Genomic DNA, 18814 nt, shown 5'->3' with positions numbered 1-18814 from the left:
ATTTTGAAGTTCATGAAAAAGATTTAAATAATAAAATGTTTCTTTTAAAACTTATTCCTCATCTTTGTGATAAAGAAAACTTTAAGTTTTGTTGACGATTAAATTTTATTTATATTATTCATTTAAAAGTGGAATTGAATTTCTTTCACAAATAGAACTGCTTCATTAAGAAATGGAGATAAACAAACAATTTTAATGATTTTAGATTATCCAATTCTTTCTTAATGGTTATAGTCTTGAGATATATGTTCTTAGAGTAATTTAGACTATCAGGTATTGCTCTAAGAATAAAGGGTGGCTCAAAAGTCAGTTAACTGTGTTTTGTTTGTGTGTTCCAGGTACACTTGTGAATAGACACCGTAAACTGAGTTTAGAACAACGTGTTTTTCTTTTACAAAATTGGTGGAAATGTGATAAAAAATACGCAACGGTTAAAAAGATGTTTATTGAAAAATATCCAGCTGCCGAACCACCCACTCGTCAGGCAATTTACAAATTAAATAAGAGATTCGAAGAGACGGGAGCAGTAGTAGACTTACCGAGATCGGGTCGACCGAGAACTGCAGTAACTGACGATAATGTACGGAAAGTGGCAGAGGCATTCCTTGCCAATCCTGGTAAATCGATAAGGAAGGCATCGGCTGAATTTGGAATCGCTCGATCAAGCTATCAGAGGATTTTAGACAAGTTATAATTTAATTTAAGCATTGTAATTTGTATATTGAACAAGGAGGATCTCATTTCAAATGACTTTGTAAGGTCTGTAAGCTATAAAGTATTTGAATAAGAAGCAATTTAAATATTTACAATGTTTAACTGACGTTTGAGCCACCCTGTGTATATCTCAAAAAATTGTAACCATTTAAAAAACTGTTGCATAAGCTGAAACTTTAGAATTGATTGTATATTTTTTTTTCCTTCAGTTCTTAATCAAGCAGTTCTGTAGATGTTTCCTATTGTAATGTAATTATTCATTTTGTATAAGAAGCATTATTGGAAGGATGTGTTTATTAGCTAATTTATATTTTTAATGTTGTTAGGATATCAAATATCATATAAGTTAAATGAATATGTGTATTATGAATTTTTTTTTTTAAATAAATTTTGTATGAATTAAGAATAAAAAGATAAGAAAGTAAATATTTCTTTTATGAAGTAACGTGTGCAATGATTTAACATTTGTTAAAGCAATGATAACATATATAGGGATAATAAAGTTTTAATATATCTGCTAGCTACATATAGGAGCAATGTTCTAGTTGTGTAGTAAAATAAATAAATTTATATATTTATTTATTTTATTTTATTTTACTACAAAAGATATAGGGCCATTATCTTGTATCTTTTGTAGTAAAATGGGCAAAATAAGCCTGCCTACATTAACAATGAAAGCTTCCCTGAAAGAAAACAAGAATAAAAACCAATAAAACCTTAAAATTATTTTACATATAAAGTATCAAAGAAATTATATAAAATATAATTTATTTTTAAAAGTATACAATACATAATAAAAAAGAAATAATAAATTTTCTGTGATAAACACAGCAAACTTCTATGTTTCTCATGAGGTGAGTGTTGCAGCATAGACTGCTTCAAAGCATTTCTGGCAGTGAATGTGTTAATTAATTACCAAATAATTACTTCATTTAATACAGGTATACCTCGCCTTACGTCAGTAATTGGTTCCAAGAGCAAAAAATGGCTTATGTCGTTTTTTGCTTAAGGCAAATTTACTTGTCACTAGGCTAAACTACAAATAACCATTTCCAGTTCTGTATTTTATTTATAAATGCATTTTTAATAATATATGATTAATAAGAATCTATTTTAAGCTTGCAAACAAATAAATTTTAGTTTTTAATATAGTACAGGGAAAAAAGTAATCTAAATTTACGAATACATGTACAGTACGTACATACTTGTAAATATACATGTTTACAATTTGTGAATGTGGTTTGCTCTAAGATATTATAAAAATAGATGATTTTGTAAGGTTAATAACAAATACAGTTATTAAAATTATTTTGCAGTAGTAAAAAAATAAATTAATTTATGTTAAATTTACTAATAACGAGTGACACTGATGATGACGCCAAACAATAGATATTGGAACTACCGTGGAAAATGCCAATATATTGAGCTCTTAAAGACCGCTAAATAAGACAACAACACAGAGTCACAGATGTTTTCATATTTCGTTCTCTACAATTTATGATGATTGTATTAACATTTACTGTAAATTTATTTTAATATGATTCTGTGTGCTTTTAACACTTCTCTAATGATATTACGATTTTAATATTTGTGGCAGACAGATATAAAGTCAAATAAAATAACTTAAACTTGATTTTTATTTTTCCATATATTTTTTGACAAATGATGTATAATCGAGAACAGCGTAATTCGAAACGATGTAACTTGAGGTATACCTGTACATGATTAAATAACCTTTTTAGATGATTTTAAATTATTTTTATTTAAAATCAAATGCCAAATAATAACAACAGCAGTATTAGATTTTATCATTAAACTATCTTTTAGCTAATTAGAAGTTAATCACAAATTCAGTCCTTGAAATGAGTATGGTATCGAGATTCAGATTGTTATTTGTATATACTGAGCATGTATGTTGCTTGTACTATATCGCTGAATCTCTAGGTTGACATCTTTTCTATGTGTATAAATGATATATATGTTTACACTACATTCTGTATTATAACATAATCTGGATTTTAAATTTTAAATTATGTTTCTAAAGTGAAGATTGATTCTGATGTAGCTGATCCTTAATGTGCAGGATTAATTTTTATCGTTCTGTGAGCCGAAGTTTTCTATAAACATACTAAAATTATTAATGGAAATTATAGTTTAATGATTAAACTTTATTTTGAATGTTAAATTTATTTGTAATTAAATTCAAATAAACTTTAAAATAGCCCAATAATACTATTTAAAGTTGGATAACCAAGGTGTTAAGGCAGCATTCTTGTTTCTGATATGTTGGGTCCCATCCCTCATTGCCAGTCACTTACTTATGGCATGGTTAAAGTGTTCTCTTAGGGCCCACAGGATGGAAAGAATCAGAAATCTAAATTTTATGTACATTTAATCAAAACGTTTGATAAAGCAAAATATAAAATTTTAACTACTTACAAATTAAAAGATGTAGGGCGTTAGTTAAAACTTTAAAATTATCTAGAAATATATTTAAATCAACCCCGAAAAGTAAATTGAACACATTTTTAGCATTAGATATTGCGTCAATCTGTAGAGAACTACATTGACATAGTTTATGTAAATGAGTTTTATTACACCTCAATTTTTCAAAACGTTCGAATCATCCAATGTGATATCTCGATTAATATATAACTTCACAATGCCAGTGATGCTTTAAATTGCAAAAGAACTCCTTTTGTCAAATACGAAGTTAAGAGTGGACAGTAAAATAACTGGAAATAAATCATTCGTAAACATAGCATAACGTTAAATATTTTGACTTTGAGAACAAGTAAACAGAAATGGATTTTTTTTATAATAATAATAATTTCAGACTAATATATCAAGGAAAAACTGAAAAAGCAAAATACCTGGTTTTTTTGTGATAAAGAAATTCCTTAATAAGAAAAATAAGGATAAGTAGGAGAATTTATATTAGAAAAAAAGAAATAATTTAAACTTAACGATACTCAAAGGGTATGAAACTACAAACATAAAATATTGAATAGGATATGTTTCGCATTATAGGAAATCGTGTTATCGAGACAAGTTTAAACCTAGACCCAGAAGTTGAAGAACACATTTGAATGACAAAATGCAAATTTTTACGAGTACCAGTCACAATTTTTTTGTTACATTATATAGGAGTTTGCGATACTCATCTTTTTTGTCATAAAATTATAAATTTGTCCATCCAATGTGTATTAATTGAATTTTGAGCAGCCAAAGGTCAATCCTCTCTTCAAAATTATTTTTAAAAAATCTAATTTTAAAGAATTAAACTTTCATTTTGAGTGAATTTGAGTTAATGAATTCAGATTTCATTCAAAGAGCCTTAAATATTTCAGTTACTCCACTGTTTTAAAACATTTAAGTCATATTAACTTCATTAAATTCAGTATTCCTAACAAATTAATATTTTATCACATTATAGAATTATTTATTAGAATTTTTAAAAATTTCTACTCAAAAAATGATGTTATTTTTACAGTAATTATCTTGAACAAAACAGCTATTCCTCATGTATATTCTAATTATGATTTGCAGATTTAGAGAGATTTATATTTTTAGATTTATTGATACATCATTACAATGCTGGGCTGCACAATGCTTTCAATTTTAGTAGTGTCTTGTACCTGTTAACGACAGAGTCACAACAGTTGTCTATGCTCCAAAGCTTTCCACGTCTGGTCTCGACTTTCATCCATCTAACTCCATTCTCGACATTAAGGAAGGACAGACTGACAGACAGATGCCAGTGGGAATTTATAGGTCTGCAATTTTTTAAAATTGATATTTGAGAGAGAAAAATACACTATTAAATGAAGTTATTTGGGTTATCTTGTTAACATTATATATTTCATATATTAGTTTTTTTATATTCAGATATGTATCCAAATTAAATTGCCTTTAGTACATTGTATATTTTTACAGATTGGCATAATGGATTTTGAAAATAATGGGTTAAATCTGCTCATTTCGTGACACCTGTCAAAGCAGAAATCGTCTTCAGAATATGCTTGTTCTATCTACTGGTTTTGGAAATGATGAATTGATATCTTTTTTGCATAATACAATTGTTATAAATGCATACAAATTAATGGAAAATAATAGCTAATTTTTTCATATTTTCCATTGATTTGCCTGGATTTATAACAATTATACACTATATTATGCAAGAGAATCCTCAATTCATTTTCAAACTTGAGAGAGATATTTTATCAAGGGATGAAATATAGTATTTGTGAATATTAATAGTAATTGTTAGTGTGCAGAATGTCTTTAGGTATGCACAAGCAACTGTTGTTTGAACTTGTTTAGTAACTTGAGCTTTGTTTCTTTCATATTTACCACAATATGACTTATTTTGTCTCTCTTAGTGTACAGTACATCATAAAGTTTTTGTAACTGATTGTGATATCTTTGGATATAACAGACAGTTGACATTATTGGATCATTGCTTTTTCTATTGTTCTGTTATATCGAGGGTTAATGGTAAGCTGGTCGAATGTCGAAGGTGGTTAAGGCATTGATCTATTGCTACTGTAGACTCTAAATCGAGACCCAGATCAACACCATAAATTTTTGGGGATTATCTATCCTTGATATATTAGGCCTTTTCTTGCCACCTGGCCTCCCCATATGGGCCAACCAAATCCAGGACGGACCTGTAAAGGGCTCTCCTGGTGCTCAAGGAGTGGAAAGAGTCAAAAAATAAAAAAAGAACAGATAAATAATATTAAAAACATTAATTTTGAATTAAAATGCACTTAGCTTATAACTTTCTTTGAGTTCTTCCTGTCATTGCTTAATCTCTTGTAAGTTTTGTTGTAAATTTTTCCAAACATTTATGGTGTGTGTGTGTGATTTTTAATGTATTACTTCCATTTTGTCAGTAGTGACTTAAAGCATTAAGTAATTAAGTAATTGATGTACCATTTTTCCATTTACCCTTTCGTAAGTGACAAAATAGTTTTCTTTATTAAAAATACAAAAAATGTATTAATTTAAAAATAAAGTAGTAGTAAATGTCAGTAATATGCAAGTAAATACATAAATAGATATATTTAATCTAATAAATGATTTTTTAACTAATTATTTGTTAATTTTACAGATAAACCATCTTTAAAACACAAAAAATCAATTATGCAAGAATGTCATTGGAACAGAAATATGGAATCTCTTACAATAATTACTGAATATAAATTGCATAAAGAGTAAGNTAACTATGTTGATAAATAATCACATAAACATCCAAAGAATTATATTATTTGGTACAAATTAATATTTAACATTGACATTATCTCATAAGAAATTTTTTTTAAACTTGTTGTAGTATATCAGCAGAACATTTCCAAGTAAAAAGTTCATAAAATATTTTATAGATATTATTAAAAGAAAATTTATCAGCCAAGTGGAATGTAACAAATAGAATTGTTTTCTAGAAAATAAAATTTGTAAGAAACAATTCTGTTTTTTGTTGAAAAGAAAAATAAAGACGCCGCTTTGCTAAATAAACTAAAACAGTAGTTTTAGATAGTGAAGGTTAAACAATGATATTAATTACTCTAACTAAATGAATAGCTACAGCATTATTATATCTTTTGTCATCATTTAAATGAATAATTAAAGAAAATTCTATAAGATATGACACCAAAACATTATATAAATAATAACAGGTTTTGAATTATTAATCTGTATAATCTTTACAGATAGTTTATTGAAAATGTATTCATTAGAAGATAAGAGACAGTTGCGAAGTATTAACATATCGAACAAAACACAAAAAATCAATTATGCAAGAATGTCATTGGAACAGAAATATGGAATCTCTTACAATAATTACTGAATATAAATTGCATAAAGAGTAAGTAATGTCTTTTTTCATAAGTGGCGTAATTATTTGTAAAGACCGTTTTAATAACTTAAATATTTTTATAGAGAAGTAACGGACGTAACTATTTCGTCAGATGGAAAGAATATTTTTTCTGTTTCACAAGGTAATATATATTTTTTAATTATGAAATATTAACTAGTTATATTCAAATAACCTACTAAATTTAACGATCCAAACATAATTAAAATCCTTACATTGAAAATAAATATTGCATATTATCTTAGTAAACTCTTTTAGTGATACAGTCAAACCTGTCTATAATGGTATCCTGTGGGACCGAGCAATTCTTCCATAGTAAACAGGTTTCCACATATGGGTTATCTACTATGGGTATCCCTTGATTAATGCGATTAATTAATCTCTCAATGCCATTGCATATATCAAAATCACATTAATCAAATACAGTGGCTTCTCAGTACTCTACAGAACAATCATGACTCACTAGAACAAAATGAGTAACTAATTAAAAAATAAAATGAAACCTTAGATCTGTCTATCTTAGTCAGACAAAATTATACTCTATCTAATTTGTTTGTTTTCCACACACATTGTGAAAAACTATTCATGGTTTACAACTATTTCAAGTGGTTGAAGTGTTTCAACAATATGTATCAGTCACACAGTAAGATTTGTTGTTCGTTAACAAGTTGTTGTTAATTGATTTTTAACAATTTCTTCCTGCAATTTCTCTTTGTCAACAGCTTTTGGGTGGCACGTATGTTATGTATCCTTTAGTTCAAAATTTCCCAAACAAAACTTTCAAAATAGCATTTCATGTGTTCAAACTTTAGGAGCATCTATCCCGTAAACACTACAAGAATTTTTTACTGTTTGTATAGCATTATAGCCTTTACAAAACTTGCACATCATGAATATTATGCTTTTTATTTTATTTGCAGAATTAGACTTGATTTTATTCAAACAAAATATGATGTAGAAAGTTTAAAATAAGCTTTTAAACAAAGAATATCATCTCTCATTAGCAATAACATGTTAAATTTCACAAATTAAATTACATATCTATGTTAAGTAAATACAGCTGTTAAAAATATGCAAACACTTTCTGTTGAGCATGGAAGTGGATACCGAATTTTCTGTTATATGGCCTGATTAAACATTAAACTTTTTTTTTATTTTGTATTTTTTGAAAAAGTAATCGGAATCACTGTCATTATTATTATAATTTTCTGGCTGTTATACAGTGTAGGCCCATAACAAAGAAAAAGAATGATGATCAGTCAAAAAATGACTGTCAAAGCGATAATAAATACAAATATGTCACACTAACCTTGTATAGCTTTGCAGATAATAATAATTGCAAAGCTTTACAAGATTAGTGCGACATATTTGTATTTATTATCGCTTTGTTCATTGGATGGATTTGATGGAGATTATTTCTATATACTGTAGTTTATTGTTGCTGGATGCTAGGAACTGAATATTTAAGGAGCTAAGAAATTTATTTCTTTTGTCCTATACATTCTATAAAATTGATGTTGTCATCTTATGTCTTTTTGAATCTATAATTGAGTCACTCTTGTTAGCAAAGGAATTAGCTAACAAGACTGCCTCAATTATAATTTATTATCAATAAGGAATTTGCTGTGAGAGCCACTTTGAGTTAGTTGTTTTCAACAATTACTTTTAGTTTAATGATAGCTTTTATCTGCAAAGGTAAGGAGTACCAATGGGTTCCTCATGGCAGAAATAGTTATGAGAGCTATAGAAAAAAAGGATATTTATGGCTACAATGGCTATTAAGTTTCCATTCCTATACTGAAGATATATAAATGATACCTTGATTACAAGGTATGACATTAGGGGTGAGTTATTACAGTTTTTAGAGTTCCTAAATTTTGTCTATACATCTGTTATGTTTTCACTAGATGAAAAAACTCAGAATTCCTCTATCTCATTTTTTAGATGTTTCAAAAGCTGGTTTGGCTGTAGATATTTATCACAAGTTTGTTAGAATATCTTATAAAAGTTAACTATGTTGATAAATAATCACATAAACATCCAAAGAATTATATTATTTGGTACAAATTAATATTTAACATTGACATTATCTCATAAGAAATTTTTTTTAAACTTGTTGTAGTATATCAGCAGAACATTTCCAAGTAAAAAGTTCATAAAATATTTTATNTTTCTTAAATTTATTACATATTTAAATCTACAAAACAAAGAATTTTACAATAATTAAAATTAATATGTATAGAATACATCCAAAATTCATTTCAGACTCTAAAATAGTTTCAATAAAACTCACAAGATAAAAATACGTAAAAGTTATATTAAAAGGTGGAAATAACCATTAAGAAACATGTTATCTCACAAGTGCTATACAATGAATTCTATTTTTTTGTACATAGAAGCTCAGGATCATTTTGACTAATTTCATTAATGAAAAATTAATTTTTCATTAATGAAATTAGTCAAAATGATCCTGGGCTTCTATGTACAATTATATAAATTAATCTTAGGCTGCCTGAAATCCACCAGAGGACTCAGCTGAAATGTGATTATATAACATGAATGCTGTTGTGAAGAATTTTAACAAATTTTAATGTGTAGACGTCATACAGAAAAGGGTCCACATCAAGATCATTTTTAATTTTGTAAGTTTTTAGATTGTGTTTATTGGTTATTTGTGGAAGTGTTGCTTCATGTTGCCAGCTGTTTTTGTGGTTCCTGGACTGGAATAAAAGGATATTAATAGGCAAAAAGGACTCAAAATTTATTTTGTATAGACTTAATTTTTCATTAATGAAATTAGTCTATTTTTTTTTTTTTTTTTGTGTTTTCTATAACCAAATTAGCCATACGACCTTATTTTTATTATAGTATTAAAGACATCAATGAAAGATATTCTCTTGAAGTTCAAATCATGGAATTTGGCCAGACTCCAAAACAGATTTTTACCCATCCTCATCCCGAAAGAAAATTGCCAAGAATAATGCAAGACAGACTTTGGTCACAAAATTGTTACGTGGAAGCTAAAGACGGCATTCAATCGGAGCAAGCATCTGGCGGTAAGTAGCTAAATGTTTAAATTTTCATTCAATTTATTGTTAATAATAACTTATTTTTTTGTTTCCTGCATGATTTTGTATAATAATTATTTTGAAGTTCATGAAAAAGATTTAAATAATAAAATGTTTCTTTTAAAACTTATTCCTCATCTTTGTGATAAAGAAAACTTTAAGTTTTGTTGACGATTAAATTTTATTTATATTATTCATTTAAAAGTGGAATTGAATTTCTTTCACAAATAGAACTGCTTCATTAAGAAATGGAGATAAACAAACAATTTTAATGATTTTAGATTATCCAATTCTTTCTTAATGGTTATAGTCTTGAGATATATGTTCTTAGAGTAATTTAGACTATCAGGTATTGCTCTAAGAATAAAGGGTGGCTCAAAAGTCAGTTAACTGTGTTTTGTTTGTGTGTTCCAGGTACACTTGTGAATAGACACCGTAAACTGAGTTTAGAACAACGTGTTTTTCTTTTACAAAATTGGTGGAAATGTGATAAAAAATACGCAACGGTTAAAAAGATGTTTATTGAAAAATATCCAGCTGCCGAACCACCCACTCGTCAGGCAATTTACAAATTAAATAAGAGATTCGAAGAGACGGGAGCAGTAGTAGACTTACCGAGATCGGGTCGACCGAGAACTGCAGTAACTGACGATAATGTACGGAAAGTGGCAGAGGCATTCCTTGCCAATCCTGGTAAATCGATAAGGAAGGCATCGGCTGAATTTGGAATCGCTCGATCAAGCTATCAGAGGATTTTAGACAAGTTATAATTTAATTTAAGCATTGTAATTTGTATATTGAACAAGGAGGATCTCATTTCAAATGACTTTGTAAGGTCTGTAAGCTATAAAGTATTTGAATAAGAAGCAATTTAAATATTTACAATGTTTAACTGACGTTTGAGCCACCCTGTGTATATCTCAAAAAATTGTAACCATTTAAAAAACTGTTGCATAAGCTGAAACTTTAGAATTGATTGTATATTTTTTTTTCCTTCAGTTCTTAATCAAGCAGTTCTGTAGATGTTTCCTATTGTAATGTAATTATTCATTTTGTATAAGAAGCATTATTGGAAGGATGTGTTTATTAGCTAATTTATATTTTTAATGTTGTTAGGATATCAAATATCATATAAGTTAAATGAATATGTGTATTATGAATTTTTTTTTTTAAATAAATTTTGTATGAATTAAGAATAAAAAGATAAGAAAGTAAATATTTCTTTTATGAAGTAACGTGTGCAATGATTTAACATTTGTTAAAGCAATGATAACATATATAGGGATAATAAAGTTTTAATATATCTGCTAGCTACATATAGGAGCAATGTTCTAGTTGTGTAGTAAAATAAATAAATTTATATATTTATTTATTTTATTTTATTTTACTACAAAAGATATAGGGCCATTATCTTGTATCTTTTGTAGTAAAATGGGCAAAATAAGCCTGCCTACATTAACAATGAAAGCTTCCCTGAAAGAAAACAAGAATAAAAACCAATAAAACCTTAAAATTATTTTACATATAAAGTATCAAAGAAATTATATAAAATATAATTTATTTTTAAAAGTATACAATACATAATAAAAAAGAAATAATAATTTTCTGTGATAAACACAGCAAACTTCTATGTTTCTCATGAGGTGAGTGTTGCAGCATAGACTGCTTCAAAGCATTTCTGGCAGTGAATGTGTTAATTAATTACCAAATAATTACTTCATTTAATACAGGTATACCTCGCCTTACGTCAGTAATTGGTTCCAAGAGCAAAAAATGGCTTATGTCGTTTTTTGCTTAAGGCAAATTTACTTGTCACTAGGCTAAACTACAAATAACCATTTCCAGTTCTGTATTTTATTTATAAATGCATTTTTAATAATATATGATTAATAAGAATCTATTTTAAGCTTGCAAACAAATAAATTTTAGTTTTTAATATAGTACAGGGAAAAAAGTAATCTAAATTTACGAATACATGTACAGTACGTACATACTTGTAAATATACATGTTTACAATTTGTGAATGTGGTTTGCTCTAAGATATTATAAAAATAGATGATTTTGTAAGGTTAATAACAAATACAGTTATTAAAATTATTTTGCAGTAGTAAAAAAATAAATTAATTTATGTTAAATTTACTAATAACGAGTGACACTGATGATGACGCCAAACAATAGATATTGGAACTACCGTGGAAAATGCCAATATATTGAGCTCTTAAAGACCGCTAAATAAGACAACAACACAGAGTCACAGATGTTTTCATATTTCGTTCTCTACAATTTATGATGATTGTATTAACATTTACTGTAAATTTATTTTAATATGATTCTGTGTGCTTTTAACACTTCTCTAATGATATTACGATTTTAATATTTGTGGCAGACAGATATAAAGTCAAATAAAATAACTTAAACTTGATTTTTATTTTTCCATATATTTTTTGACAAATGATGTATAATCGAGAACAGCGTAATTCGAAACGATGTAACTTGAGGTATACCTGTACATGATTAAATAACCTTTTTAGATGATTTTAAATTATTTTTATTTAAAATCAAATGCCAAATAATAACAACAGCAGTATTAGATTTTATCATTAAACTATCTTTTAGCTAATTAGAAGTTAATCACAAATTCAGTCCTTGAAATGAGTATGGTATCGAGATTCAGATTGTTATTTGTATATACTGAGCATGTATGTTGCTTGTACTATATCGCTGAATCTCTAGGTTGACATCTTTTCTATGTGTATAAATGATATATATGTTTACACTACATTCTGTATTATAACATAATCTGGATTTTAAATTTTAAATTATGTTTCTAAAGTGAAGATTGATTCTGATGTAGCTGATCCTTAATGTGCAGGATTAATTTTTATCGTTCTGTGAGCCGAAGTTTTCTATAAACATACTAAAATTATTAATGGAAATTATAGTTTAATGATTAAACTTTATTTTGAATGTTAAATTTATTTGTAATTAAATTCAAATAAACTTTAAAATAGCCCAATAATACTATTTAAAGTTGGATAACCAAGGTGTTAAGGCAGCATTCTTGTTTCTGATATGTTGGGTCCCATCCCTCATTGCCAGTCACTTACTTATGGCATGGTTAAAGTGTTCTCTTAGGGCCCACAGGATGGAAAGAATCAGAAATCTAAATTTTATGTACATTTAATCAAAACGTTTGATAAAGCAAAATATAAAATTTTAACTACTTACAAATTAAAAGATGTAGGGCGTTAGTTAAAACTTTAAAATTATCTAGAAATATATTTAAATCAACCCCGAAAAGTAAATTGAACACATTTTTAGCATTAGATATTGCGTCAATCTGTAGAGAACTACATTGACATAGTTTATGTAAATGAGTTTTATTACACCTCAATTTTTCAAAACGTTCGAATCATCCAATGTGATATCTCGATTAATATATAACTTCACAATGCCAGTGATGCTTTAAATTGCAAAAGAACTCCTTTTGTCAAATACGAAGTTAAGAGTGGACAGTAAAATAACTGGAAATAAATCATTCGTAAACATAGCATAACGTTAAATATTTTGACTTTGAGAACAAGTAAACAGAAATGGATTTTTTTTATAATAATAATAATTTCAGACTAATATATCAAGGAAAAACTGAAAAAGCAAAATACCTGGTTTTTTTGTGATAAAGAAATTCCTTAATAAGAAAAATAAGGATAAGTAGGAGAATTTATATTAGAAAAAAAGAAATAATTTAAACTTAACGATACTCAAAGGGTATGAAACTACAAACATAAAATATTGAATAGGATATGTTTCGCATTATAGGAAATCGTGTTATCGAGACAAGTTTAAACCTAGACCCAGAAGTTGAAGAACACATTTGAATGACAAAATGCAAATTTTTACGAGTACCAGTCACAATTTTTTTGTTACATTATATAGGAGTTTGCGATACTCATCTTTTTTGTCATAAAATTATAAATTTGTCCATCCAATGTGTATTAATTGAATTTTGAGCAGCCAAAGGTCAATCCTCTCTTCAAAATTATTTTTAAAAAATCTAATTTTAAAGAATTAAACTTTCATTTTGAGTGAATTTGAGTTAATGAATTCAGATTTCATTCAAAGAGCCTTAAATATTTCAGTTACTCCACTGTTTTAAAACATTTAAGTCATATTAACTTCATTAAATTCAGTATTCCTAACAAATTAATATTTTATCACATTATAGAATTATTTATTAGAATTTTTAAAAATTTCTACTCAAAAAATGATGTTATTTTTACAGTAATTATCTTGAACAAAACAGCTATTCCTCATGTATATTCTAATTATGATTTGCAGATTTAGAGAGATTTATATTTTTAGATTTATTGATACATCATTACAATGCTGGGCTGCACAATGCTTTCAATTTTAGTAGTGTCTTGTACCTGTTAACGACAGAGTCACAACAGTTGTCTATGCTCCAAAGCTTTCCACGTCTGGTCTCGACTTTCATCCATCTAACTCCATTCTCGACATTAAGGAAGGACAGACTGACAGACAGATGCCAGTGGGAATTTATAGGTCTGCAATTTTTTAAAATTGATATTTGAGAGAGAAAAATACACTATTAAATGAAGTTATTTGGGTTATCTTGTTAACATTATATATTTCATATATTAGTTTTTTTATATTCAGATATGTATCCAAATTAAATTGCCTTTAGTACATTGTATATTTTTACAGATTGGCATAATGGATTTTGAAAATAATGGGTTAAATCTGCTCATTTCGTGACACCTGTCAAAGCAGAAATCGTCTTCAGAATATGCTTGTTCTATCTACTGGTTTTGGAAATGATGAATTGATATCTTTTTTGCATAATACAATTGTTATAAATGCATACAAATTAATGGAAAATAATAGCTAATTTTTTCATATTTTCCATTGATTTGCCTGGATTTATAACAATTATACACTATATTATGCAAGAGAATCCTCAATTCATTTTCAAACTTGAGAGAGATATTTTATCAAGGGATGAAATATAGTATTTGTGAATATTAATAGTAATTGTTAGTGTGCAGAATGTCTTTAGGTATGCACAAGCAACTGTTGTTTGAACTTGTTTAGTAACTTGAGCTTTGTTTCTTTCATATTTACCACAATATGACTTATTTTGTCTCTCTTAGTGTACAGTACATCATAAAGTTTTTGTAACTGATTGTGATATCTTTGGATATAACAGACAGTTGACATTATTGGATCATTGCTTTTTCTATTGTTCTGTTATATCGAGGGTTAATGGTAAGCTGGTCGAATGTCGAAGGTGGTTAAGGCATTGATCTATTGCTACTGTAGACTCTAAATCGAGACCCAGATCAACACCATAAATTTTTGGGGATTATCTATCCTTGATATATTAGGCCTTTTCTTGCCACCTGGCCTCCCCATATGGGCCAACCAAATCCAGGACGGACCTGTAAAGGGCTCTCCTGGTGCTCAAGGAGTGGAAAGAGTCAAAAAATAAAAAAAGAACAGATAAATAATATTAAAAACATTAATTTTGAATTAAAATGCACTTAGCTTATAACTTTCTTTGAGTTCTTCCTGTCATTGCTTAATCTCTTGTAAGTTTTGTTGTAAATTTTTCCAAACATTTATGGTGTGTGTGTGTGATTTTTAATGTATTACTTCCATTTTGTCAGTAGTGACTTAAAGCATTAAGTAATTAAGTAATTGATGTACCATTTTTCCATTTACCCTTTCGTAAGTGACAAAATAGTTTTCTTTATTAAAAATACAAAAAATGTATTAATTTAAAAATAAAGTAGTAGTAAATGTCAGTAATATGCAAGTAAATACATAAATAGATATATTTAATCTAATAAATGATTTTTTAACTAATTATTTGTTAATTTTACAGATAAACCATCTTTAAAACACAAAAAATCAATTATGCAAGAATGTCATTGGAACAGAAATATGGAATCTCTTACAATAATTACTGAATATAAATTGCATAAAGAGTAAGTAATGTCTTTTTTCATAAGTGGCGTAATTATTTGTAAAGACCGTTTTAATAACTTAAATATTTTTATAGAGAAGTAACGGACGTAACTATTTCGTCAGATGGAAAGAATATTTTTTCTGTTTCACAAGGTAATATATATTTTTTAATTATGAAATATTAACTAGTTATATTCAAATAACCTACTAAATTTAACGATCCAAACATAATTAAAATCCTTACATTGAAAATAAATATTGCATATTATCTTAGTAAACTCTTTTAGTGATACAGTCAAACCTGTCTATAATGGTATCCTGTGGGACCGAGCAATTCTTCCATAGTAAACAGGTTTCCACATATGGGTTATCTACTATGGGTATCCCTTGATTAATGCGATTAATTAATCTCTCAATGCCATTGCATATATCAAAATCACATTAATCAAATACAGTGGCTTCTCAGTACTCTACAGAACAATCATGACTCACTAGAACAAAATGAGTAACTAATTAAAAAATAAAATGAAACCTTAGATCTGTCTATCTTAGTCAGACAAAATTATACTCTATCTAATTTGTTTGTTTTCCACACACATTGTGAAAAACTATTCATGGTTTACAACTATTTCAAGTGGTTGAAGTGTTTCAACAATATGTATCAGNGAGAAGCGATAATTATCCCCGCGTGTAACCTTGAATACAATCGTACCCAGCAAAAATAAACAAATAACGTAACCAACACCTTATTGTTTGCTGAGGGAGTTTTATTAAAAACGAACGTTTTCGATCCACTTAATGGATCATCATCAGGTTAGAACATACGAAAATGGAATACATCATAAAAAGAACAATAAGTTCGAAAATTCAAAAATATCAATAAACTGATAACATATCAATTAATAATAATAAAAATAAATTGTAAACGATACCTAAAAATAAATAACATACTACAAAGACTAAATATTAATACGATCTATCATAGCTAAATATACTAAGTTTCCTTTAAATCAAATATATATCATATTTCAGTTGACGCGCTACTTATAAGCTTTTTAACGGCAAACTTCCAAGCCGAAGGAAGACCTTCCACATCTCTAGCATTAATGCATCCTTCTTTAAGTTTACTCCTGTATATCTCCATTTTTTCGGCCGTCTTCGTCAAAGTTGGTGAGTGTACTTGTCTCACGACTTCCGCTTCCTCCCATCCAACAAGGGATCCTTGGGCCTGTGCCATCTGGGCCAATATTGTGGTATTAGACCCTTTTCTAGCATCATATTTGTGTTCTCTAATCCTTACCCCGAGGTTTCTGGTAGTAACTCCTACGTAATCTTTTTTTATTCCTAATAGCTGGTTCTCATAGGGAATCTTGTAAACACCTGCCTTATCTTCTTTTTTAATAACCCCTTTATCGTTTCTAAGAATTTTATATAAATTAGGAGCCCTTTTCAAAATCACCTTTGAATCTTTTACGCTAGCAATTTCCTTCATAATTCCTCCTAAGTATTTGTTGAATGTAAATTTTGTGTACTTAGATGGACCTTGTCTGGAGACTTTATCATTATTCTTCTCAAATTTAACAATACCCGTTATAATATTTCTCTTATATCCTAATGTTTCTGCTAACTGTATGATCCTTTCGATATCAGTAACCCGGTCTATAACGTTGTCGCAGTATAGAAAAGCCCTTCTAACCAAGGTACAAAATGCTGCCAGTTTGTAACGATACGGGTCATTGGACTTAGCAGGGATGTATAGTGGGCTATGTGTTGGTTTGATGTACACGGTGGATACATGCCCTTTGCTAAAGATGATATTAATATCTAAGAAATGTACCATTATGGAACTTTTCTGCTCTAGCTTCAGGCTGAGGCCTTTATCGTTATCGTTGATTCTATCCATGAAGCTAGTAATTTCTCGATTATTCCTCCATATTATAAATAAATCATCCACATATTTCTTGTAGTAAACGATTTCTCTTTCAAAGCTTTTCAATACTTTTTCTTCCAATCTTCTAACCACAAGCTCGCATAGAAGCCCAGAAATTGGGCTTCCCATCGGAACTCCCCTATTTTGTTTATAAGTTTGGCCTTCGAAAGTGAAAAAAGATTCGCAACATATAAGATTAGCCATTTCTATAACCTCGTTTCTGTGATGCGTTAATGTCGGGTTTTCTCTAAACAATAACTCCAATAGAGTTTCCAAACAAGAATTAATTTTAATCGAGGGGTACAAACTCTCATAATCCAACACAGTTCCCACTTCTTCATCCATCAAAGTAATGTCTTGTAGCTCTTTAACCACCATTACCGGATCTTTTGCAACCAAATTACTACTTTCCATTAGGGAGGAGATATATTCTTGCAATCTTTTTTCTAAGAAAAATGTAGGTGCTTTATGCTTTTCCACTATTGGCCTTATTTCCTTGCCCTCTTTATGCGTTTTAGCAAAGGCAAATAGTCTAGGGATCCCAGGTCTGGGGTTACGGCATTTCCGGATAAAAGGTAAAACCTTCGCAAGCTTGGTTCCCTCCAGTTTCCTAACTCTTCTATCAATAGCCTCAACAATTTTACTGCTGGTCTTAATACATTCCGTCTTTTTGATGTACTCTTCTAAGGCTTTGTCATACGTTTGTTTTTTCATTACAACTATTTGTTTACTCTTATCCGCTCTTGCGGCAATTAAGTTGTTTGCTTTCAGCCAACGCTTAGTATATAGGATATCTTTGTTAATACTTCTTCCTTTTTTCCATTTTTCTTGATTTTTTAATACAGTCTTCCAACGTATATAATCCTTCTCTATGGGATCCAGACCAATAATTCCTCTTTCGATCTCCTGGACGGAGGTTTCCCAATTCACTGCACCTTCCGGGTGCAGTGAATATTTGGTCATTCGAATCAATTCATACTAAGCCATCCGGTTATATATTGGATAAAACAACCGAACATTGACAGTTGGTCTTGGGTTTGCACTTCATTAACGGCTCGCTTGGCGTGGTTTTTTTGAGTTTTTCACTCGTACCATACACTAATATTAACATTAATAGAATATGTGAATAGAACCAAGAAAAAATTGGGTTGATTGGATAGTCTTAAGCAATAAATTTTTGCTGTCAATGTCAGTAGCGTAGCGTAGTGGGGGCGGCAGGAGCGGCCCGCCCCGGGC

At 28.7% G+C, this 18814-nt stretch overlaps 3 protein-coding genes across 5 annotated transcripts in view; 2 read left to right on the top strand and 1 right to left on the bottom strand.

Moving 5' to 3' along the window:
- The window catches only part of LOC111614723 (BEACH domain-containing protein lvsF-like), a 34946-nt gene extending 27467 nt beyond the window's left edge, over positions 1-7479 (top strand). Inside the window, exons 21-22 of one of the 2 annotated variants that reach the window (XM_023356088.1) lie at positions 5831-5933; positions 6658-7479. In XM_023356088.1, coding sequence (XP_023211856.1) covers positions 5831-5933; positions 6658-6748 — 194 coding nt within the window. In that variant the 3' untranslated portion in view covers positions 6749-7479. Of the gene's footprint in view, positions 1-338; positions 1139-5830; positions 5934-6657 lie in introns of those variants that run through there. The other variant, XM_023356087.1, reaches the window with a different exon arrangement.
- A 1586-nt stretch (positions 7480-9065) lies between these two features.
- Positions 9066-16307, top strand: LOC111614724 (protein FAN-like). 2 transcript variants are annotated; one of them, XM_023356090.1, is made up of 4 exons: positions 9071-9234; positions 9461-9648; positions 15566-15668; positions 15743-16307. In XM_023356090.1, the coding sequence occupies exons 2-4, from the start codon at positions 9504-9506 to the stop codon at positions 15831-15833; spliced, it is 339 nt and encodes a 112-aa protein (XP_023211858.1). In that variant the 5' UTR covers positions 9071-9234; positions 9461-9503; the 3' UTR covers positions 15834-16307. The 2 variants fall into 2 exon arrangements, with proteins under 2 accessions (XP_023211857.1, XP_023211858.1); XM_023356089.1 differs by lacking the exons at positions 15566-15668; positions 15743-16307 and adding an exon at positions 10075-11146 and having other exon boundaries at positions 9066-9234.
- A 362-nt stretch (positions 16308-16669) lies between these two features.
- On the bottom strand, positions 16670-18541 carry LOC111614730. Its single transcript, XM_023356096.1, has 2 exons — positions 17108-18541; positions 16670-16885 (listed from the first exon to the last, which is right to left on the bottom strand). Exons 1-2 carry the CDS (start codon positions 18539-18541, stop codon positions 16670-16672), a joined length of 1650 nt encoding a protein of 549 aa, XP_023211864.1.
- Positions 18542-18814: the final 273 nt, after the last annotated feature.

Source organism: Centruroides sculpturatus, unplaced genomic scaffold, assembly GCF_000671375.1.
Source record: "Centruroides sculpturatus isolate CEXI.00-Female unplaced genomic scaffold, Cexi_2.0 scaffold1423, whole genome shotgun sequence".
Lineage (NCBI taxonomy): Eukaryota > Metazoa > Arthropoda > Arachnida > Scorpiones > Buthidae > Centruroides > Centruroides sculpturatus.
This window is presented reverse-complemented; position numbering and strand designations above follow the sequence as displayed.

Bases quoted from the DNA above. Each gene is read 5' to 3' on its own strand.
- LOC111614730 (XM_023356096.1), bottom strand. From the start codon at position 18,541: ATGACCAAATATTCACTGCACCCGGAAGGTGCAGTGAATTGGGAAACC. The intron at 16,886-17,107 runs GTGATTTTGAAA...ATATTGGCCCAG, and splicing joins CTAGCGTAAAAGATTCAAAG to ATGGCACAGGCCCAAGGATC.
- LOC111614724 (XM_023356089.1), top strand. From the start codon at position 9,504: ATGGAATTTGGCCAGACTCCAAAACAGATTTTTACCCATCCTCATCCC. The intron at 9,649-10,074 runs GTAAGTAGCTAA...TGTGTGTTCCAG, and splicing joins ATCGGAGCAAGCATCTGGCG to GTACACTTGTGAATAGACAC.